This window comes from Canis lupus, chromosome 9 (genome assembly GCF_048164855.1).
Source record: "Canis lupus baileyi chromosome 9, mCanLup2.hap1, whole genome shotgun sequence".
NCBI lineage: Eukaryota > Metazoa > Chordata > Mammalia > Carnivora > Canidae > Canis > Canis lupus.
This window is the reverse complement of record NC_132846.1, coordinates 39,914,354-39,938,382: the sequence shown is the minus strand read 5'-3', so window position 1 is coordinate 39,938,382 and position 24,029 is coordinate 39,914,354. Positions and strand designations below refer to the sequence as shown.

The 24,029-nt window shown below is 36.2% G+C and overlaps 1 protein-coding gene across 5 annotated transcripts in view; it reads right to left on the bottom strand.

Moving 5' to 3' along the window:
* SYNE2 (spectrin repeat containing nuclear envelope protein 2) overlaps window positions 1–24,029 on the bottom strand; it is a 320,078-nt gene that overhangs the window by 169,772 nt on the left and 126,277 nt on the right. For all 5 annotated transcript variants that reach the window (XM_072838881.1, XM_072838882.1, XM_072838883.1 and 2 more), the window contains 15 exons: window positions 23,709–23,920; window positions 23,473–23,563; window positions 22,554–22,672; window positions 22,213–22,339; window positions 20,542–20,699; window positions 19,073–19,220; window positions 17,676–18,271; window positions 16,024–16,203; window positions 13,946–14,096; window positions 6,727–6,885; window positions 5,911–6,072; window positions 3,742–3,843; window positions 2,231–2,431; window positions 1,712–1,883; window positions 849–961 (listed from right to left, as the gene is read on the bottom strand). In XM_072838881.1, coding sequence (XP_072694982.1) covers window positions 849–961; window positions 1,712–1,883; window positions 2,231–2,431; window positions 3,742–3,843; window positions 5,911–6,072; window positions 6,727–6,885; window positions 13,946–14,096; window positions 16,024–16,203; window positions 17,676–18,271; window positions 19,073–19,220; window positions 20,542–20,699; window positions 22,213–22,339; window positions 22,554–22,672; window positions 23,473–23,563; window positions 23,709–23,920 — 2,691 coding nt within the window. The remainder of the gene's footprint in view (window positions 1–848; window positions 962–1,711; window positions 1,884–2,230; window positions 2,432–3,741; window positions 3,844–5,910; window positions 6,073–6,726; window positions 6,886–13,945; window positions 14,097–16,023; window positions 16,204–17,675; window positions 18,272–19,072; window positions 19,221–20,541; window positions 20,700–22,212; window positions 22,340–22,553; window positions 22,673–23,472; window positions 23,564–23,708; window positions 23,921–24,029) is intronic.

Sequence of the window (24,029 nt, the reverse complement as noted above, 5' to 3'; positions counted from 1 at the left end):
TCATCAAAGCAAGGACTCAAACAGAGAACATTCAGCACTACTCAGAAGCTTGAGAGCATGACTAATCATCAACACTAAAGTACTAGATAATCTAGCCTAAAGTGATCAAGATTTAAGGATGCCATAAGCATTTTAAATGCCCCTATGCACATTACTTTTATTCTGGGCTGCCCTCTACTACACTTCAGCCAGCTGATTTAAAGTTCACTGAGATTTTTTTAAAGGAAATATTACTCAGAAAAAAACAATAAAAAGTCAAGAGACCTCTCTCTCAAGAAAGTAAAGGGATTTCAAAGTCCACATTAGATAAGACCTTTATTTTTTAACAAATATAATTTTAACTTGACTAGATTTACCAGTGAACACTAAGTCAAACAGCATCTTAGAATAGGTGTGAAAATAGACCTTGTTTAAGTCACTCTCACCCTTACCCAGTAAATATGGAGTTTCAAAATATTTGGGGAAAAGTCACTTGTTTGGAAACATTGTAGAGAAATTAGTAAGTCAAAGTAATTCTTTTTATTTATATTTTTTTTTTAAGAAAGAAAGAGAGAGAGAGCTCAAGTGGGGAGAGGGGAGAGGGAGAGAAAGAGGGAGACGGAGACAGAGAGAATCCTAAGCAGGCTCCACACCCAGCATGGAGCCCAATGTGGGGCTTAGTCCCACATCCCTGAGGTCATGACCTGAGCCCAAATCAAGCATGAAATGCTTAACCAACTGAGCTACCCAGGTGCCCCCAAAGTAATTATTTCATCTACTTAAATACAGTTCTTTGCCTCTAGTATTTTAGTTTTGATAAATTTTGATTAAGATTTATATATATACATATATATGTATATATATCTTACAGAAAGTTTTTGTAGCTTTTGTTCCACATTTTTTTTTGTTTCTGATGATTCAAAACACTCTTTAAGGTTCATTTTAATGTTGCCAAACCAGTCATTAAAGTTCTTGCACTGATCTGCAGGAAAAAAAAAAAAAAGAAATTGTATTCATTCAAGGGAGACTTGAGATACCTTGTTAAAGTGAGAGACTTTGAAACTTGCTTCCTGTGACATGGCTACAAGTCATTGTATAAAGTGGTAATAAGTTGAAACCCAATTTTGAAGATTCTGAAGAATAACTGTGGTATATTTCCTTCTTCATTTTTTTTTTAGCCTTTTTTTTTTTTTTTTTTTTTTAAGGAGGTTCCATGCCCAGGATGGAGTCTAACACGGGGCATTGAACTCATGACCCTGAGATCAAGACCTGAGCTGAAATCAAGAGTCAGACATTTAACTACATCCCACAAGCACCCCAAATTGTAGTATATTTTCTATACCAAACCTCCTTTCCAAGCACATAGGAGATCCAAAGACACTTGCAGGGGCAGCCTGCTCACAGACAAATCCCCAGACTCACTCACCACAGTGAGCAGGTCAAATGTGAGGATGTCGGTGACCTTCTTTCATGAAATAAATATTTGGGGCTTGAAAGATATAGATGTTATTTATGACAGGCATAGATCAGTCAGTGCTTCCCCATGACAGATTTAGCTGAATGAATCCCAAATAAATAAATAAATAAATAAATAAATAAATAAATAAATCTCTTTCCTTAACTAGAATCTCTGCAACCATTTGTAAGTGAAGCTTAGACAAGCCTTCATGTTCACAATACTTATTGATACTTCCAGATTCCCAGAAACAATTAAGAGAAACATTGCACTCACCATTTAATAACTTAGAAAAGTGATCTTGCAAGACACTTTTTTTAGTATTGAATAAATCACTGACACTTTCATATTGCTTTTTTAATTCAGAGAGTTCAGGAGTCAGACAACCTATTTGATTCTCAAGTAACATCATACTGTGCTTTTGTTGTAGGATTTGCTGCTGTATCTCCTAAATACATAAACAAACAACCATTAAGTCTCAAAATGAGCTCAATTTACACAAACCATAATAGATCTCCATTGTTTTTTGTAAAAATCTAAATGATATTCTGTGGGGTGGATTCGCTTTATCTTAGCCAGTAAATGTATAACACAATGCAATTTAATATCAAATAATTACCATCCACAAAGCAATTCAAAGGTGATACTGCTAAATATACACAAATTGTTTTTCTGAGTTTTTCCCCTGACTCTCATTTTTTGGTAACTATTTTTATTAACCTCAAGAGGCCAAAGTCATCAGAGTTAAGTATGAAAATAAATCTGAATCGTAGGAGAGGAGAAACTGGGACATACCTCTAGTTTAGTAAAGATCTCTAAGCTGTCAGAAGGAGACAGCGCTTTTAAGAGGGACTCAGTCATTCCCATCTGGGTCTTGGCTTGGTCAAGATCCTCCCTTAGCTCAGCTGTGCTGCCACTGAGTGCAGAGCAGTTGGATTCTCCTATTAAATGCATTTTTACATTCTCCAGCTTGTTTAAAATGGAAGACTCCATGACCTGAAATCATGAGACATGTGGTAAGTCTGTAGGGGACTTTATTTAACTAGATTTTAAGACAACTGCATTGCTAGAGAGTGAGTTGATACTTTGCTTCATTTCAATGTGAAATTAATTCTTCATTGTTCTATATCACTGATACAATTCAAATCATTTAAAAAAGAATAACATGAGGGATGCCTGGGTGGCTCGGCAGTTGAGCATCTGCCTTCGGCTCAGGGCGTGATCAAGTCCCACATCGGGTTCCCTGCATGGAGCCTGCTTCTCCCTCTGCCTGTGTCTCTGCCTCTCTCTGTGTGTCTCTCAATGAATAAATAAATAAAACCTTTAAAAATAAATAACTAATTAATTAAAAAAGAATAACATGAAAAACTTTGATTGACATCCTATCTTTTTCCCAAAGGACTAATTTGAATCCTTCCCCCTTTAAACAAGTTTTATCTAGCATATCAATTGAGGTGCCATCGCATAGCACTCATTTGAAAATATATAGTAAAAATTAAACAGCCAGCATTTACTGTTTATTATGCGCACAGCTTTGTGGTAAGCACTTTAGGTACAAAATACAGGATTTAGAATGTTAAATGATTTGCCCAAGATCACAAAGCTAGTAGGTGGCAAAGCCAAGACCTCACCAGAAAGTCTGACTTTAGAGCTCTTCTTCAGCCACTATGCACTCTGATCTAAATAAAATTGTAACAAATCTCTTCACACAATAGAAAATCACAGTTGGGGCAATCTCCCTGCTTCCCCATGCAGCAATTAATAAACACAGAATCACTTGAGCCATATTCTCCTTCTAATGGCCAAAAGACACTCCAGAGGAAACCCTTGTTACTTTACATAGAAGCATGGCAACATCTGTACCTCTACACAAGAGTCCTGGAAATAAGTGAAATGGGAATAAAACAATACAAAAATCATACCTATTCTAAACAGATATAATGAACTATGCCAACTATCAAAAATTTAGTTAGACAACATAGGAATTGAATAAAGGTGAACTAAATAATGATTCTAATTTTATTTTATTTTAAAGATTTAGAATTCTGGATTATGAACATTATTTTTTCTAAGATTTATTTATTTATCTGAGAGAGAGAGAGCATGCACAGGGGGAGAGGCAGAGGGGGAAGGAGAGAGAAACCCAGGCAGACACCCAGCTGAGTGCAAGTCCAACACAGGACTCACGACCCTGAGATGACGAGCTGAACCAAGAGTTGGACACTTAACCAACTGCACCCCCCAGGCATCCCGGAACATTACTTTAGAGGGCTTTAATTGCAACTTTTAAATAAAAATTCTCTTACCTGCAATTCAAGAGGCATTTCACTGCTTTGAAGGAGAAACTGTATTTTAGCCACTCTTTTAGAAAACTCTGAAGATTTTTGTTCATGGACTTGTAACTCTTCCTATAACAAATAATGTTAACAGAAAATATCTTTTTAGTTATACTTTATTTTCTGGGATCTATGATGACTATTACTATATACAGAAACTGAGAGAGCCTTTGAATTTCCCCAAATCACTTGTTTTTCGAAGGAGTCCTGAGAGTTATGAACCCAAGTGACTTTATGAGTCAGCGAAATGTTACAGCTGAGTGAAGCAGCCTAACTGTAAGATGACAGAGGGGGTCAGGCTTGTGCCACACAAGAATGTAATCCCTTCACACTGTATTTCCTAGATCTGTGCATACAAACTGTGCGGCCATATGTGCACACACGCGCACACACACACTGTTGGCAGAATCTGGCCCACAGGCTGGCAGTTTACAATCTTTAACTTCTTCACATTTTTGTTTTTATTTAAAGATGTTATTTATTTATTCCTGAGAGACACAGAGAGAAAGGCAGAGAGAGAAGCAGGCTCCCTGCGGGGAGCCCAATGCAGGACTCAATCCCAGGACCTAAGCATCACAAGCTGAGCCAAAGGCAGACGCTCAACCATGAGCCACCCAGGCATCCTTAACTTCAAATTTTTAAACAACCTGCACTTCAAGGCATTAAGACTTATTCATTCACACTTAGCAAATCATAATATCTATCATCATACACAAGGAAATTCAAATCTCTACACATTTTTGAAAACCTTTTCCAAATGTATAAAAATGGATAAGTGAATTTAAAAATGGTTAAAATAATAAAGATTAGAGAAAAAATGAGACTGGAAGCATCAGTCTTGACATACTATAAAGCCTTCATGTACACATACATATTGTTTTCTATTATACTGAGCCAGATATAATTGCCAATATTTGATTATTTTCTGACCTACAAAGATAGAGATTTCATATTTCATATGATATTTCATATGATCCAAGTGAATAATATATAAATAAGCAATTAGAAAGAGCTCTTCCTAGGGTTAAAAGAGATAACTTGAAATCTTTGAAAATCATTAAAAAAATGGCAGGTTATGGTTTTAAAAACTAGTCTTTTTTGAAGCTCTATAAAGATTTTAATACTTGGCCTGGCATTTTTTTCTAATCTTTTGAAAGGAGAGGCTGCTTAATTCAAATTATGAAGATTGTCCATATTCATGATGTAGATCAGGGGTTAACAGTCTAAGGGCTGGCAGTCTTTTTTTATAAAGGAAGTTTTATTGGAACCCAGTTACTTTCAAGCATTTATGAATTGTCTATGACTGAATGCTTTCATGCTACAACAGCAGCATTAACCAGTTGTGACAGTGACCAAATGATCTACAAGCTTAAAATATTTACTATCTGATCTCTTAAGAAAAAGTCTGCCAATCTCTGGGACCTATAGTGACTCCCTGGGAACAATTATACGTTTTGGTAAGGCCTCTTCTAGGAGTTATTAACATTCTTTGTACCATAAATGCCTCTGATAGTCTGGTGAATCCTGTGGATACAGGATATTTGCATAACAATGTTTTAAAAACAAAATAAGATAAATTATCTAGGATTATAACAGAAAACAATTTTACTGAGTTACAGTTATCAAAATATCAAAAATAATTTCTGCTATAGCAATATATATGTTTCTACATTACTATCTTAAATAAGAAGACCTAGAAGTGACGTTACTAAACACCATAATTTCAAACAGTGATAAAGGGTAACAGTTACAACCAGATAATGTTCAAAGATATCTGCGATTTTCTTGATAACAAAGTCACATGTAATATTCATCCTACTATGTTTATTGACTGTATTCGTAATTGGAACCAATATTACATTTTGGTTAGACATTCATAAAAATAAAGATGCAATTTTTCCCAAATGAGGTCATTTTATTTACAAACACTTGGGGGTCTGTGAACCCCAAATTACTAACACCAGCTAACATCTTCCTACCTATCACAAAGGAAATAACAGAAAGGTCCCACTCAAGAGATAATGAAAGAAATAAAACATTTCTTTGTGATTTCTCTACTCTGGCTCCAGAAAGCAAGCTCAATATTAAACATCAACTGTGTACAAAAAGAGCATACATTTTATCTCTGTTACAAATTACCTTCAGCTTTTCTCTTTCTTCTTCAGCCACTTGATGTAATTCCATTTTTTGAAGGACCTTTTCAGTCCACTCATCGATGACATTTTTTAAGTTAAAAAGTTTGTCCCATAAAGCTAGGGCTCGACCAAGATTTTCACAATAGTCTTCTGTCTTCTCATTTATCTACCATAATTTAAAAAATAGAAAGAACACACTTAGTGGTAAAAAGTATGAAAACCATTGTTTCAAACACACTCTATTTTAAAATAAAAGTTTAGTTTACCTTTGTTTTTAAAATAATTTGCTTTAACTATCAACAACAACAAAAAAAGGTGCCTTAATGTATCACATAGTTCTTCCTTCCACAAAAAAACTTTGCTGCCACTTATAGGAAACTGAAAGTAATAGTTTTCCTAATTTCTAAACCACAATAAATTAAAGGTGCTTTTAAAACACAGAAGGAAATAGAATACGGACAAATTCTTAATTTGTAATTGGTAAAAATTTAATTATTACTCAACCAAAACCCTATTAAATAAATATATAGTTGGACATAAATATTCTGAATGATTTATATATTAGCTAGTTGAGTGTAAGCTTTTATATCTTAAAGAAGTTGAGTGTAAGCTTTTATATCTCAAAGGTTACAGACCCATTTGTTAGTGGCTTCTAACTCAGGGGGTGAAATTAATTCCTAGGTCATAAATTTTAGATTATTTGAACATTTTACAATGAACACTTTTGAATTTTATAATTAGAGAAAAAATACTAAAGATACAACAGAAAAGATCAATTTCCTATAAAATGAGATTTTTACTGAATTAAACTGTCACTCACATCAAGCCATCTATCCACAATAATATTAGCTTCTTTTTCAAAAGGAGGCTCTTCAAAAATTCTCATTTTATTTAGATGAAATTGTAGATTTCTGCAGATCTGGTTAATCTTGTCTACAACTTCTAAATGTTCATTAAATTCTTCTTTGACAATTTCAATCTGAAAAAAAGGCAACATGTTTTTGAAATATTTACATAGAAAAATTGGAAGAACCAAATTATATTATTGGCTAATCATAACAGAGTATTTCCTTCGTACATTATTCTTTTCTAAAGCAGGCTGTTATTTTCCTACTTTCTCAATAAAAAGTTTTTAGAATCCTAACCATCTGTTCTAACAAAATAATCTTACACTCAAATTTCTTCCCACTTGGCATGATGAAATAATTATAATAATCTAATATCATGTTTCTTGTCTATGTGAAATAACAGTCTACCAAAAAAAAGAAGCATCTTCACTCAATAGTATAAAAAATGGCAGTTCCTAGACTCCTCTAACAGGAATCGTCTTTGGAATGTTGAAGAAACTACATGCTCATCTGAATAAAACAGAACTTTAATACATGTTTAATACGACTTCAATTTTAGTCTCCCGTGATTGTAACTCCACATCATTTCTAACACGGAAGGGTGAAACACTACTTTATCAAAATGATTTTAAACTACAAAATAAAACCTGAATGTTGACTACTGTAATCTTCATGTTTCACTCAGCTTACCAGTCTTACCTGAGCATTTTAAACAATTACAGAAAATTTGAAAATAGATTTCTCCTAAGCAAATATCTAAAAAATATATATATATACATCTTAGAGGACTTCCATTTCTGGAAATAGAGATAGACATAATTTTCCCTATTCCCTATTCCCATTAAGCACAACTAAAAACCCTGGATATCATATACAAAACAAACTTAAAGAATTAAAAGTGGAAAGTTCAAGAGAGGAGAACAGCTGGGGGCATCAGCTCCTCAACACCAGCTTGGTGGTAAGTTCCCTGCATTTTCTTTTTCCCTCAGATATCCCAACACCTAGTAATATCAATGAGCACAGTGGGAAAAAAAACGTGCCAAGGGAAGCTTGCTATCCTCAGCCAGAGAACCAAAAAGAGGACAATCTAGCAAGACAGAAAACTTTTTGAAATTAATTACTCACTAGGGCCAGATATTACAGGAAAAGATATTATATTTATTTTGACTCACCAAAGATGACATACAGATGGCAAACAAGCACAAGGAAAGATTATCAATACCATTAGCAATTAGGAAAATACAAATTAAAACCATAATGTAATACTACTACATACCTATCAGAATGGCTTAAAAAATTTTGAGACAATATCTAATGTTGGCAGTGATGCAGAGGAACTGGATCACTCCACATTGCTGGTGGGAATTAGTTTGGCAGTTTCTTTAAAAACTAAATATGTGGGCAGCCCCAGTGGCCAGCAGTTTAGCACCGCCTTTGGCCCAGGCCTGATCCTGAAGACCCAGGTTAGAGTCCTGTGTCAGGCTCCCTGCATGAAGCCTACTTCTCCCTCTGCCTGTGTCTTTGTCTCTCTCTCTCTCTCTCTCTGCCTCTCATGAATAAAAAAAAAAAAAAAAAAAAACTAAATATGTAATTAACATACAAGCCAGCAACTATACTCCTGGGCAGTTAACCCTGAGAAATAAAAACTTCTAGTCACATAAAGACCCCTATATTGGGATGCCTGGCTGGCTCAGTGGTTGACTGCCTGCCTTCGGCCCAGGGTGTGATCTTGGAGAACCAGCATTGAGTCCCTCATCGGGTTCCCTGCATGGAGCCTGCTTCTCTCTCCGCTTGTGTCTCTACTTCTCTCTCTGTGTGTGTCTCTCTGAATAAATATATAAAATCTTTAAAACAAAAAAAGAAAAAAGACCCCTATATGAAGGTTTATATCAGCTTTACTTATAATAGCCAAATTTTTTTTTAAAAATTTTTTATTTATTTATGATAGTCACAGAGAGAGAGAGAGAGAGAGAGAGGCAGAGACATAGGCAGAGGGAGAAGCAGGCTCCATGCACCGGGAGCCCGATGTGGGATTCGATCCCGGGTCTCCAGGATCGCGCCCTAGGCCAAAGGCAGGCGCTAAACCGCTGCGCCACCCAGGGATCCCATAATAGCCAAAATTTATAAACAACCCAGATGTCCTTCAGTGATGAATAATTAAACAAACTGTGGTTACATCCATACCATGGAATACTATGCAGCAAGAAAAGGGAACAAGCTATCAACACATGCAAGAACCTGAATGAATCTCCGGAGAATAATGCAGAGTGAAAACAGCCAATCCCCAAAGGTTACACGCTGTATGATGTATCCACAGGACAGAAACGGATAGGGTTATAAAATGACAACACAAGGGATCCTTGTGGTGTTGGAAGTGTTCTCTATCTTGACTCTATCAATGTGGGTATCCTGATTACAATATTGTACTATGTAATTTTATAAGATTTAACACTGGAGAGACTTACAGGAAAGTGTACACAGGACCTCTATATTTCTAAAAACTGCATGTGAATCTACAATTATCTCAAAAGTTTAACTAAAACAATAACTGAATAAAATTTTTAAAATGAGAATAAAATGATTGGGGAGGTTTTCTGTCTCCTGATTGGAGGCTGACTGATACATCTGTAAAGCTGAGATGCAAACTCCAAGGTTTTTTCTCCTGGAACAGGACTCTTTGTGCATTGGGCATAATAAATTTTCATTCAATTAAATGGAAAAATATATATATATAAAACTTAAATATATAAATGTATATATACATTATATATATGCCCAAATTTATATATATATATATCTCCATCCTAATTTTCATTATAGTCAAAGAACTTTGTTATTACACTGACACAAGCCACCACTGAGTGAAGAAAAAAGAACAGGAGAGGGTACTTTCACCGCTGTCAGGAACAGTGAGTTTTCTTCCACAATAAATGGAAAGGGTAGAATAAAGGAAAGTAGACTCACTCTGCCTTTTCCCAAACCTGAATAGTCCCTTGACATTCTAGCCTTTAGTCTTACTTTTGCACTTCTGTCTTTCATTAAAAGGAGTGGAAATCTGGCCCCATATCCTAGATAAACATCCAGGTTTCTATGGTTTGGACGACAAAAGTTCCCAGTAGTATCATGTTTTGGCCGCTGGTACAAAGCATCATACCACAAATACATAATACAGAAACGGATTGTTTCTGAAGACAGTATCTAATTCATCACAAAATTAACTGAAAACTATATTAACAGTCAGTACTAAGCTTTGATTTTTTTTTTCAGGCAGTTAAAAAAGCATCTGAAAAAAGAATCAAATATTAGTATACTAAGTGTACTAGAACTTGTATAGTTTCCATACAAAATAATATATTATTTCAGCAAATATATGAAATACTCATACGCTAGATAAGAGATATAAGATTCTCAACATAATAAGAAATGCCTGGACTGTTACACTTTTCCTAAAGGTAATTAGTTATCTTATTAATTTTTAAAATACCTTTGTGAGCAAACCTTTACAGTTGAAAAAGGGGAACAAAGCAAAGTTAATCAATTTTTACTTCTGCCATATACATATTTCAAATGTTTACAAGAATGCAAAATTACAACGATTGAAACATGATTTTGTAGTCACATAGACCTGGGATTAAATCACGATTATGCCTTTCATCAGCCATATAATCCTGGGAAAGTTACTTAACCCCTGTCCTCACATTTTGCCTTTTTTACAGAGGAAGTCACTAATCTATTCAAATTCCAAGACATAAATTGGACATTACCAGTAAGCAAGATCAGCATGCCTGAAAAATTCACTACATGGATATGGCTCTTTTTTTGCTCAGTGTTGTTTCCTTATCGTTCAACAGGTAATATTCTTGAGACCAGCATTATGAACCTATCTTCACAGCACGTGAAGAACCCAAGTCACTGTATCAATATCTAAGCTACTCTGTGATAAGATTCCAAGATTTGGATTTAGATCTGGAGGAGATGAAGGCATACTAAGCATTTAGGTTGGCCCACCTACTTGAACCATTTTTTCCCCAAGAACTTGCTGGGGTATTGGGCACTTGTGCAGATTATAATAAAACAATACCATTTGGTCTTTTTTTTTTTTTTTTAGTATATATCTCCTTTGACAATCCTACAGTAAGTAAGGAAAACTGATAGGGCAGGGTTGGGGAATTTATTTCTTCTTTATTCATGACCCATCCTAATAACATTAAAACCCCTCCAATTACTTCTAAAATTCTCTAAGAACAAAACAACAACAACAAACTCTAAACCTTCGTTTTCTCACCAGTATAACAGGGTTAATACTATTTACCTTGCAGGGTTACGTGGAAATGAAATGATACAATAATATGTGAAGAACTTGCCATCTAATGACCATGCCCTCCATGCCAGAAACTATCATTATCATCATCAATACCATTTTTAGTAGTAGTAGTAGTACTTAAAACATCAAGGCCACATGATAGTCTTATTTGCAAATAAAACCAATTTTTCTAGCCTCAGGATTTTCCAGTTTCTGGAACAAATCATTTATTAGAGTGGAGGGAGTATAGTTTGGTCAGTGAAGAAAGAAGGAAATTAGTAAATTTTTAAAGTGCTGCCATTGGTATTAAGAATTTTCCATATTTAATATTATATCCTTAGGCTAGATTCCTAGAAGTGAAATACTTGGTCAAATGGTAGACAGATTTTCATGGGTCTTCAATAATATTGTCAAAGTGTTTTCCAAAAGGGTAACATCAATCCACTCTTTCAATAGCAATATAGAGTACACATCTCGCTATCAAAAGGCAAACAAAGTATTTTTGAGTAATTCTGCTATCTTTTGATTACTTATGAGGTTGAACTATGTCTCTCTCCCTCTCTCCCTCTCTATTTTTTAACAGTTGTCAATTTATTCCCTATGTACAAATATGTTTGGATCTCAGTGGTTTACTCACTAATTTCAATGAGTTCTCTGTATATTATTGCAAACCTTACTCTATCATATTTATGAAAATACTTTTCTACTCTACATCATTTTAAAAAGGATTTTATTTATTTGAGAGAGAGTACAAACAGGAGGGAGAGGCAGAGGGAGAGGGAGAAGCAGGCTCCCCACTGAGCAGGGAGCCAGCCACTGGGCTTGATCCCAGGAAACCCAGGATCATGACCCGAGTTGAAAGCAGACACTTAACTGACTCAGCCACCCAGGCACCCCTACAGCATTATTTAAAGTAATAAAAAATTAAACTTTATCATACTAACTTCCATTTATGAGGGCATATTTAAGTGAACTATATTATAACTATATATTTTGAATAATGAGCTATTATACACAGGAATAATTTATGTAAAGTCCTCATTTTTTGATCTATCCATGGTTAAATTTATTGTTGATCTGTCCCCCTCTCCCTACACCAGCCTGTTTCCAGAACTGTGAGAAATAAATTTGTGGTGTTTATAAGTCACCCAGTCTATGGTATTTTTGTAATAGCAGCCTGAACAGACTAGGACAACAGCCATTGGTGAGCTAATGATGGCAGAGGGGTCAAGATCTGGACCAAAATTCTCATTAGGGAGACTCACCCAAGAGGCAGGCCATCTGCCTCATGGTGATGAAGTAAGTTTTACTAGTCAGATAAATAACTTATCCAGAAAGTACAGTTCACAGTTAATGGGGTTACAGGGTAGAAGAAGGAGTGCTCAAGCACCTGAAAAGAGGTGAGTGCATAGAGCCACACACACGGTGCGTCATCATGACCAACACGCAGTTAGATGCTGATTAAGTCCTGGGCACTTCACAGATGCTACTTGAGCTAATCAGAAAAGGAATGGCTTCCTACTGGTGACGGGATCCCATTTAACTGGACAAAGGCAGGATTTCAGGACTGAGGATTAGCACAAACAGAACAGCTACAGGTCAAGAGAGACTACATATCTGGTCAGTATACAAGAGAGGGACTCTGGATCTGTAAAGAAGTCAGAGACTTTGATCCTGAAACAACAGTACAAGGTGGGTAACTGGCATCAGGAGCACAGCAGAAAAGCAGCTATGGAAACTGGGACACAAGGTTGAGGGGATCTTATAAGGCTGATCGTGTAGAACTTGCTGAGAATCAAAAGAACCCAGAGCTCTTCAAATCCACTGGGATAGGGACAGAATCTTCCAGATCCCGAGACCGCCAAACGTAGAAGCTACCTCTGCTGGACAGAAGCCGACAGGTTGCTTCTGAGCAACTCCACGTCACTGTCTGTTCCTGGTCTTGGTGGCCTTCCTCATTTCAGTCTCATAAAAAAAACAGTTAGATAGTCACATATCATACAACTGGTATCCAAACAGGGTCCCTTGTGATTGGTCAGTTCCAAGAAACTGAGTCTGAGAAAGTAGGTCTCAGACACAGGCTATTCTTCACCTATAGCTCTGGCCATATGTCCTCACCCTGAATGTTACTGCAGCTTCAGGGATAAGAGCTCTAGATAAAGACTAAATTGTCTATAAGAATCTGGTTGATTCTCATTCTCTCTCTCTCTCTCTCTCTCTCTCTCAGAAACTGGGAAGTTCAATGAAAATGCTTCCTTATAATCAGGTATATCAAGTAGATTATATTTCACACATGCTTTTGACCCTTTAACAGCACTTTAGCATAGGACTCATAAAACCAGTAGGAAATGGTGTACAGTAATACAGTGTAGTCGTAGTATTCTTCAACTATTCCATTCTTCTGCCTCTCTGGTTGATAATCACCTAAATCATAGAAAATAATGACACCTAGTGTCCAAAAGTGTCACTCTTCTTAGACTATGTTGTGATTGGTGAGGCTATGAATATAGATGGAGCATCATGGATGTAAACTCACACATCTTTACAGAAAGCAAATAAATAAAAATGTAATTATTCCTTTGTCTGCTAATAACAGAGGGGTTTTCCCACTACCTTCATTCTCTCAAGCCTAAAATGAAGCAGCAGGGGTGACCCCAGACTCCAGCAGAACCATACCACTAGGATCAAAAACCAAACAATATGCAACCCAGCATCCACTTGGGGACTGAATTTTTGCAAGCCCTAGTAATAAATTCAATAAGGTCTTAGATATCTAAGAACACAGAGTCACTGTTCTTTTAAGCCAAGTTTCAAAAATGACTCCATTTATAATATCCTCTTTATTGTCGAGGCCACTGTGTAAAGATTCCTTTGGAATCTGGACTCACCTCTGCTATCCTTTTCTTCAGGTTCTCTTTTCCCATGTAGGAAGCCTGAAGGGAGATGATACTCTCTTCTTTTTGAATCAAAGCAGTCAAGATACTTTTAAAATTCTGATATTGTTTTAAGAGCTCCAAAACTCTTTCACATTGGTCAAGGCTATAGAAAAAAAAGAAAGTAAAACAGGTAAATCTCTAAAAATAATAAAACTATTCTCTCTCTCTTTGTAAGTATCCTATAACAATGACTAATATGTTATAGAAGGATTTTTCCTCTTGTCAGGGTTTAGCATATTGCTTTACCAATGTAACCGAAGAATGATGGCATATATAGTTATCTGGCACACAGCTGGTATAATCGCTGGATTGTGATTTTCACCAGATCAATAGTTTAAAAAAAAATCGCCAGATGTAAGCTCTAGAAAGAAACATTTCCATTTCAGAAATAACCAAATAACCTTGGAAAACAGTGCCTCCCTAGCACTGTTCTTGGAGATTGTCTCAATAACTAATTCAGCAAGTCACAGTTTATGTATATTTAACTCATTCTAGATTTAGTCTATTTATTTATTTATTTATTTAGATTTAGCCTTTTTAAAAAAGTAAAGTAATACAGATAATTTGGCAGTTAGGATACCTGATTTCTACTTACACTTGGGCACTAATCAGTCCTGTGAGCTTACATAAGTTATTTTAGCCTCTTTGGACCTCAATTTCTTTCCTCTATAAAATCTAAGAATAGACTATATCGAATATCACAGACAGGCTTTCTCTTGACTACTATATACTCAGCTTCCAGTAGAAAACAAGAGGTACACTCAGAGTTCTGTGTAAAAGGACCACTGGTGTGAACAGAGTTAAGGAAAACTTCCAGGGAATGGAGGCACTGACACAGAGGAAAAACAGATACACCACTCAGCCTCAGGGGAAAGGAGGAAAGTATCGTGAGCCAGAGAGGAGGGTGCCAGTAGGAGCTACCAGAACCACCTGCTGCAAAGGGAGGGGGTTAAGACCATCCTGACCTCTCTCACTCTGTCCTCAAACCTCCTATTAGTACCTCACACTTCCTATCCCAACTGGACCCCTTGGCCTGGCTGGTGCAGCATGTTAGGGATCAGCCTTCCTGACCACTTCTCTGTCCAGGCAACAGCAAGGGAAAGGAGGCATGGATGGAGAACATTCCACAGAATCACCAACCAGGATTGACAGGTAATGGCTGCCACATAATTAAGAAAAACTCTTGAGCCTGCTCAGCAGAGAAGATAATGGCAACTGACAAGCAACATTGCTATTCAAGTCGGGTGAATAAGGCCCCCACCCCCAAAGATGTCCATATCTTATCCCTGGATCCTGCAACTATCCCCTTACATGGCAAAAGATACTTTGCTGGAGCAACTAAGTTAAGGGTCTTAAAACAGGGACATTACCACGAATTATCTGTGCGGGTGCAATATCATCACAAGGGTCCTTATAAGGCGGAGACAGGAGGGTCAGGGTGACAACAGAAGCAGAGACAGAGAAAGAGAGAAAGCCAAATTAAGATTTGAATATGTCTCATGGTTGGCTTTCAAGATGGAGGAAGGAGACACACACCCAAGGAAAGCGGTGGGAGCTCTCTAGAAGGCAAGGAAACAGGTTCTGTCCTGGAGCCTCCGAGAAAGGAAGGCAGCTTGATTTCAGAATCTCCAACCTCCAGTCTGTCAGATAAATCCGTGTTGTTTTCAGCCATTAAACTTCTGGTAATTAGTTACAGAATAGCAATAGAAAACTAATACAGGGGAGGCATAATAATTATAAACACACTGTGTATTTGTTATCCTCTTGGATAACCTCTTAAACTCACTGGGCTATAATCTAGGATTCTAGATCTTGCTCAGACATTGGCCCAGCGAGCTTCCAGTATGAAACTCTCACATTTGCCCCTTCTGTAGATCTATGGGAATGTGTTTTTGACATATTTTAAAAAACTAATTGTTGTTGGCAAATTGAATTTAAATAAAATATTAAAAAATAAAATAAAATAAAATTGAAAAAGTTAATTGTGCTATAAGCAACTTTTCAGATTTGGGAGGGATCTTTCTCCTTACCATTCAGTGACTGAAGTTTTTGTACTCTCCCACAAATGCACTGTATTTTGGAACTGCTGATTCAGAGATTTTTCTCTGCCATCTTTGAATTGTGGAAGAGAATTAACCATTTCTTGCAAGCATTTCTTCTCTTCTTCATATTCATCTAGATCCTTATCCAATTTCATTAGTGACTTTTTCCTTGATTATGAAAGAAAGAAGTTTGAAAGCCAATGATTAGCCAATCTGACTCAACATAAGTATGGGTAGTTTAGGGGAGCACATTAACTTTAATTTGCCTTCAAATTATTATATCAAAATAACACTCTCCTGATCCTTTTTCATACCTCTTCCTTTCACTAATGACCTTCTCTCCTCCCTGCCTCTCCTCAGACATGCCAGGCCCATTCCCACACCCGGCCTTGGTACCTAACCCTCCTTCACCCTGGAAGGCTCTCCCTCCTGGTCATCACCTGGCTAGCTCTCTCAGCCCATCAAATAATCAAAGATTATTTTCTCAGTAAAACTATCCTGATGACTCTTTTGGAATTACAATCTCCTCCCCCCTCCTTGCTTAATTTTTCTTCATAGCTCACCATCAAACATTGAGTACCTTACTCTTTTATAGATAAGAAGTTCTACCAGGAACAAGAGTTTTTGTCTATTTTGTTAACTGCTATATCTCCAGTACCTAAAATAATACCTGGCGCGCAAAACATATTTATGGTATTAACAACTAAATTAAAAATTAAAGCAATTTATTGTTCATCAAGATACAGATTTTCATGTATAAATTAACATGTAATTTATTCATTTATTATTTATAAATATATAACAAAAATTTATTAAAAATAAATTAATGACTAAGTCATTAGTTCCACACCTCACTAAGAACTAGGCACATTTCAATTGAAGAGGGCACAGAGCAATTTCAGAGGAAGGAGCTTCAAGAGAGCATTGAGTCTCAGGGACTTGGTAGGCAGATGAGACAACAGAGGAATGATTTAGACAGGGGAGGAGAGTGCACAAAAGTAACTTGCTAACATTGCCACTTGTAGGACCTGGAGGCTCACTCTGAACACCAGAATTAAAATCACAGTACTCATACAGAATGCTGCCCACCTCAGTTTATTGCAATTCTGCTCATTCTCTAGAATCAGTACTAACCTTAGCTAACCTCTCAAATTCAATCCTATGCCTTCCCACCAAGTCCTCATCCCAGTCCTACTGGGAGGAGAGGAGGAAACCAGATAATTCAGGAAGAAATAGGGCCAGGGTATGGCATGCATATATCCCACCACTTCCTTCTTTATTATCCAGTGTGTGGAGTATTTTAGGCCTTCCCCCATCACAAGAACCCTGTAATAAGTAACAGCACTAAACGGGACTTTGAAGGAACTCAAGTACTTTACACACATCTTATTTACTCCACCTTGATCTGTGAAATGCACACTTCAAATAGAAAAAAATTATAAAACATTTTGTAAAGGCACACTATCAACAAAAAACAAAGCTTGTTTGAAGTCTACAGAAAAGAATGCTGAACCAGTACTGACTAGAGCAGGATAGAACAGAAGTAGAAAGACACAGGAAGTATTTCTCTCACCTAACAGATATTGAAAATACATTAAAGTATTACCCTGCATCGGGCCTTGGATCGAAATGAGACTCACCGTTGTTTCACAGCTGGAACGGTGGGATCCTTAAGACTGATCTTACTGATTTGATTGTACACATCTTGAATATTTCTCAGGAGTTCATTATTTTTTAAAATACAAGTCTCTAGTAATTTGTTTTCTTCAGTGAGCTCTTCCTGCACACCATAGCCACGTGTCTCAAATAACTTTCTAAACAAAGCATCAAGAAGTTTATCACAGGTGTCATCACCTCGTTCAGCATCTTTAAAGCTTATGCCGAGCATCTTCAAACGTTCATCCAAATGTCTGGCCTGGTCCTTCATCAGATTAATTTCTCCTTTTTTATTTTCTACTGTCAAAGTGTCTTCTGGTACCACCTGTGTATCTGAGGCTGAAAGCTCAAAAGACAGCTCAGCTGTTCTCAGAGAAGCCAGAAACTCCTCCAGAGCTTTGAGGGCATCTTTACTCCTCTGTACCTTGTGGTTTGCTTCTTCCAGTTGTGTTTTGTGTTTCAGCGTAATATTCTGGGTTGCATGTACATCAACTGGGTATAAGTCCTTTAATGCAAAGTCGCCAGACTGTTCCACATTGTTACATATTTCAACTTGTTTGGCAATGGAATCTTGGATATTCTAAAATAAAGTAAGAAATGCTGAAAAAACTGAGGCAAAATAAAAGACTGCTCATCAGAAATGAACCTAAACTTAAAATGACCAGGTGGCATCTAGAAAACTGCTTCTCGGTTTTACCAATGCTGACAGTTTCAATGGAAGGAAACATTTTAGTTACAATGATCAGATGGTCCAGCTATTTCATTATCTGATAACTTTCTTGATGTTTCAATCCCCAAAAGAAAACAGGTATATAAATCTGCTTCAGTGAAAATAGGTATTAAATTGCTGAGACATCTGTTTATAATCTGAGAAATAAAACACATTTTTTTAATTTAAAATGAGACTTGAAGGTGGGGGGATTGAGTTTATTGGGTGATGGGCATTAAGGAGGGCACTTGATGTAAAGAGCAGTGGGTATTATATGCAACTGATGAATTACTAAGTTCTACTACTGAAACTAACAATATAGTAGATGTTAACTAAATTGAATTTAAAAATGTTAAAAATTAAAAACTTTCAAAACAGTGAGATTAGGATTAAGTATACTGTTGAATATACATGAGTCTAGAACAATATTTAGGATTTCAGTCATTGGGGAAGACATTCATAAGCAAACCTTCATTTTGAATTCAAGGAAAATACCTAATTACTTACCCCAACTTTCAAATTTGCGAGGAATTGAGAGTTGAGAAATAAGTCTAAATTATTGAAGACTTTTCTGCCATTGCTCATAGTTCAATTATATACTATTGAGGTATAATTAGAAATCTCTGAAGAACTGAATTATTCTATGAATACACTGGAAGAACTTATATTTACCCTCAAGTTTTGATAAATGCCATCAATATCAATGAGATGAAATTCTTGAATGACTAGTTCATGGAGGAGCAGGTCTGAGCCACAGAGTAGAAGTGATTCCTTCTCCACAGGTAACACAATCTTTAGTGCAGTTTCCAAAGATTCCATTCTGGGCAAAAAATAAACCAACATTATGGAAAAAGACAACATAAAGATATTTCATAGAACATATTAATGCCACGATTTAATTAAGAACAGAAAATAATTACCCAATAATAATACATACAATGATATGTACAGATCATTACACTAAAACCCAAACCTAGCAAAATAAAAACAGAACAAAACAACCTCAAAAAGCAAACCCGGCAATCCAAAATACCAAAGAATAAGTTGTTTGCTATTTCCAAATATGACTTTTATTTTTTTTAAGATTTTATTTATTTATTCATGCGAGACACACAGAGACAGACAGAGACATAGGCAAAGACAGAAGCAGACTCCCTATGGGGAGCCCGATGTGGGACTTCATCCCAGGATCCTGGGATCACAACCTGACCTGAAGGCAGATGCTCAACCACTGAGCCACTCATTCTTAATAGCTTAATATATACCACACTGAATGGAAAATTGTTGTAAAATATACTGAGCCTTACTCTACTTTTTTTCTTAACTTTTTTTTTAAAGATTTACTTTTTTTTAGATAGAGAAAAAGAGAGAAAACAAGTGGGGGAGGGACCGAAGGAGAGAATCCTTCAAGTAGACTCTGTTGAGTGTGAAGTCCAACACAGGGCTTGCTCCCACAACTCATGAGACCATGACCTGAGCCGAAACCAAGAGTCACATGCTCAACCAATTGAGCCACCCAGGCAGCACCCCCCCCCCTTACCTTTTGAGATAAATACTGAATGTAATTTAACTTTGCCTTTGATGACAAAGAAATGTTATTACAAATACTAATTATTTTATTAGTGAAAATAGAATTCAAAGAAATAGGCTCTACTGATAATAAATTGAAATACATGACCTTGGACAAATAACACATAGACTGAGCCTCCATTTCCTCGTATGCAAAATGAGGATATCTTGAGGAAACCCATCCTATGTACAGGGAGGGGATAAGAACAGAACTCTTGCTTTGGAAATGGTAAAATCAAGACCCAGAGAAGTTATGTGACATGGCTAAATTCATGCCCAAGGGCAGATGGGGGCAGTGGGGGGCGGGGGTGGGGGGCAGGAAGGGCAGAGTATGGCCTTTGGAGCTCAACAGAGTAAGTTCCACCAAAATCTCTGGCAGTGGGGTGGCTTGGTTATATTGTTTAACCTCTCTGAGTATCAGTTTCCTCATCAGTAACATAGCAATCATGGTAGCTTCTCTCACCAGGGTTGTGACAACTAAATACAATAGCATACTTAGTATAGTACTATCCTGGCTTAAAATACCATTAAAAATTCAATAAATTCATGGTTAATAGATCTCAGAATTATACCTGGTATTAAGAGTCATCTGAAACTCTCTTTCTTTTTCCTTTAATTTGTCTCTCATGTTACTTATAAAAGGCTTCTTTACATCACTGTCAAGCTCTTCTAACTTCAATGAAGTGATTTCGAACTCTTTCCAGCAAGCATCAATTTCATTTTTTAAAACCTAGGTGAAACACATTAATCTATCAACTAGTGGGTTAACAGGCACAATTATTCTGTTCTTACAAAATGAGGCATTTGCCAACTATTTTGCCAACTATTAACAGAGTTTTATATGAAAATATATTAAAATTATTTTTATATCTAATTAAATTAATTGAATTTAATTTTAAATACATTTTTAAAATATCTTCCAACCATCTACAAATGAAATATCCTTCAGGGAACAATGATCTTAACTACTCTCAGAAGTCCCATTCAATGAAGTCAAGGAATCCAAACTCCCTTCCCAAAAGTAGGTACACAGAATACAATTCAGAAAGATACATTTAAGAACAAATATTCTAGTTCTTCTAGATAATAAATCTTTGTTTCTCCATAACTGAAAAACAAAACTAGAGTGAACCAAAACGTTTCTATCACATAAGAAGTGAATGGAATTAAATTATGATTTATAATTAAACACCTAAAAATTCAATAATATTCTAGCTCCTTATCTTTTTGATGGTGATTTTTTGTTTTTAAAGGCACTGATCATTATAATGCTGATCATTATAATGTGTTCTTCACCTTTCCCATGGATTATCATAGCTTTTATAACCAATTCATTATTCAGTTACTGGAGTAAGGTCTCAAGACAGTTTCTTAATTGTGATGAAAATGTGCTAAATCCATCACTTGAGCAACACAGATTTTAACATATTAATTCTGCTTACTCAGATGGAAAATAGAGAGGAGTCAGATGGTAGAGTGTGATTCCAGAACTGGCATCATAAAGGAAAGATAACTATAAAATATGGGAGGGCACTATAGGCTCTTCCTTGGCCCTTTTCTCCACCTGATGGATTTTCTATGAGGGTTCATTCTAATGCTCTTCCAAGCATACAACAGTGCTGCACTGCACAGATTGCCTTCAAAATAAGGAAGATATTTATTTGTAGGGCTTACAACTAACACTAGTTAATTTTTTCAGTAGCTCCTGAACCAAATGGCTCTCCACAAGATTATCCATTGCTCAGAATAAAAAATCCCGCCACCGCTGGCCCCTTCCTCATCATCCCAACATTAGATAGACAATATTGACAACTTAGTCAGGATGATGATAAGAAATAAATATTCAGAGTCACTGGTTTTTTCATGTATTATTAATTTTAGAGCAACACAGTTGGACTACTGGTTGAAATTGCCTTTGAACACATTGTTTTGAAAAATTCTTTTGTAGCCCTCATTCTCATCCTAAACATAATCCAAAACTCTGCGAGCCACAGTATCTTGAGCACCAAATCAGAGCATGAGCAATAAATAAGGACCCCAAAACAAAGTCTTTCCCAGGGTTGACACCTGAATGCAAATCATTCTCTGAAACAGAATGACATTAGAAATGCAATCCAACAAAGAGAATTCTTTGGAAACATCTAGCATATGTGACCTCAACAAAAACAGTGAATTCTATACTCATGGTGAGATTATTTTCTAATAATAGATAAAACTTCTCTAACAGTATTTTCAGTAATTACCCGTAGATCTGTCAGTTTATCCTGCAGACAAGCACTACTCCTTTCCTTGTCACTGGAGAAATCAGAAATTATTCTGAATTTGTTCTTTTCTAGGTACAGCTCAAGATTTTCTCTGTGCATATCATGCCTAGAAAAAAATTAAATGCAACGTCACTTATTTTTAACAGTAAGACAAAACATGTTTTTAATTACTATCAATTATACAAGAGGGAATTTCTGCTTAAGTTACTGGACCACGTGCCAAGATTATGACTAATGGGTTATAAATTTATATGAAAGTGTAACATGTTTGCATTAATGGAAGATTTTTGGTGGATTTTCCAGTTACATAAAGGGGTTACCTCTCTTGTAAACTACTGAGAGCTGCATTGTGATCCTTTTCATACTTCTTCATAAAGTTTTCTTCCGGTTGAGGCTTTAACTTGGATTCCAGGCTAAAATTTTTAATCGAATCCATTGCCTAAGTAAATATGCAAAATAGTAAACATAATATCTTCAATATACTTAAGTATCTGGAAAAGATAAATACTTTATAACATAAAGGTATGTCACTAATTCTTTATACCCAAACCAGGAGATAGTACGATTTACCTGAGGCTTCTCAGCTCTAAGAGAGGCCTTCCCCTGGGACAAAGGAGATTTATGACACTGAATCTCACCTTCTAACTGGTATGTCAGCACAGAAAAGGTATTCTCCCAACCCCTAAATACTGTCTCTGCCAGAGACGAAAGCAGACAGAAGCCTAGCATGCAGAAGCAGACCTCTGAAGTCAAAAACACCTTATTCTCTCCCCACAGCCTCTGACTGGCAGTCTAGTCCACAGTCCATGCCCTCTTACTGAAAATTCAAGAATTCAGAAAATTCAATTCCCAAGAGAAGTAAAGGACATTATACTGAGAAAAAGACAAATGATAAATGAACTAGTTCATCTCAATGAAGCTGAGGCATCTGTACAGATTAAACTCCAATCTTGTACCCTCAATAGGAATGTGTACAACGTGTATTCATAATGGCTACAAATGGTCTCTTTCTGAAAGAACTGTTTGTATCCTCAGAGGAAGATAAAGTGACACTCACTATATATATACATCGTTATATTGTAATTATTGGGGGGAAAATCCCATTTTTAAATGGGAATTCTCAGCTGATAAAAAAATATTCAGATAATTAACACCAACAATTAATGAGAAGTGGATTACAGTACACTTGGCCTTTTTTCATTAGGTTTGTTTCTAAAATACATTATCCACATTTAACACCTTTTCAGTTGATGGCTGATTCTCTGATTTTACAGATGGCACCTCACTGTGGGAATCCCTTCCTCCATTCTCAGATGGGTTTGTGGTCTCCCTAAGGAGGAATCAAAATTGCATATTAAAATAGAGGAAGAAAAATAAAGACCAAAAGAGAAAAAATAATACTCCTTTCATTTGATTTTGCAAAAAGCTTTATCTTGTTTTTCCCTAATGTGTAGTTATTCTTACGAAGCACTAACTTGTTTTTTGACGTGCCTCCCATCGTGGGTTGCAGTGTCATATGAATCTCAGAAGCACATTTCCTAAGTCTTTCTATCTTTTGTTCATAATCTTTGAGTGCTCTCCTCACTTCTTGTTGACTCTTCTGTGAAGTCAGCTCTTCACATAACTCCCGCAGGACATCCATGTGGTGATCTAGCTGGTACAGACTGGCTTCCTCAGAAAAGCAGGCCTGATTGAGGAAATAAAGCAGGAAATGTGTTTCAAATGAGTGTACATGATTAGTCCATAAGGATTAGAAACTAACAGAGTGTTTTACTAACACACACATTCTTTTTATA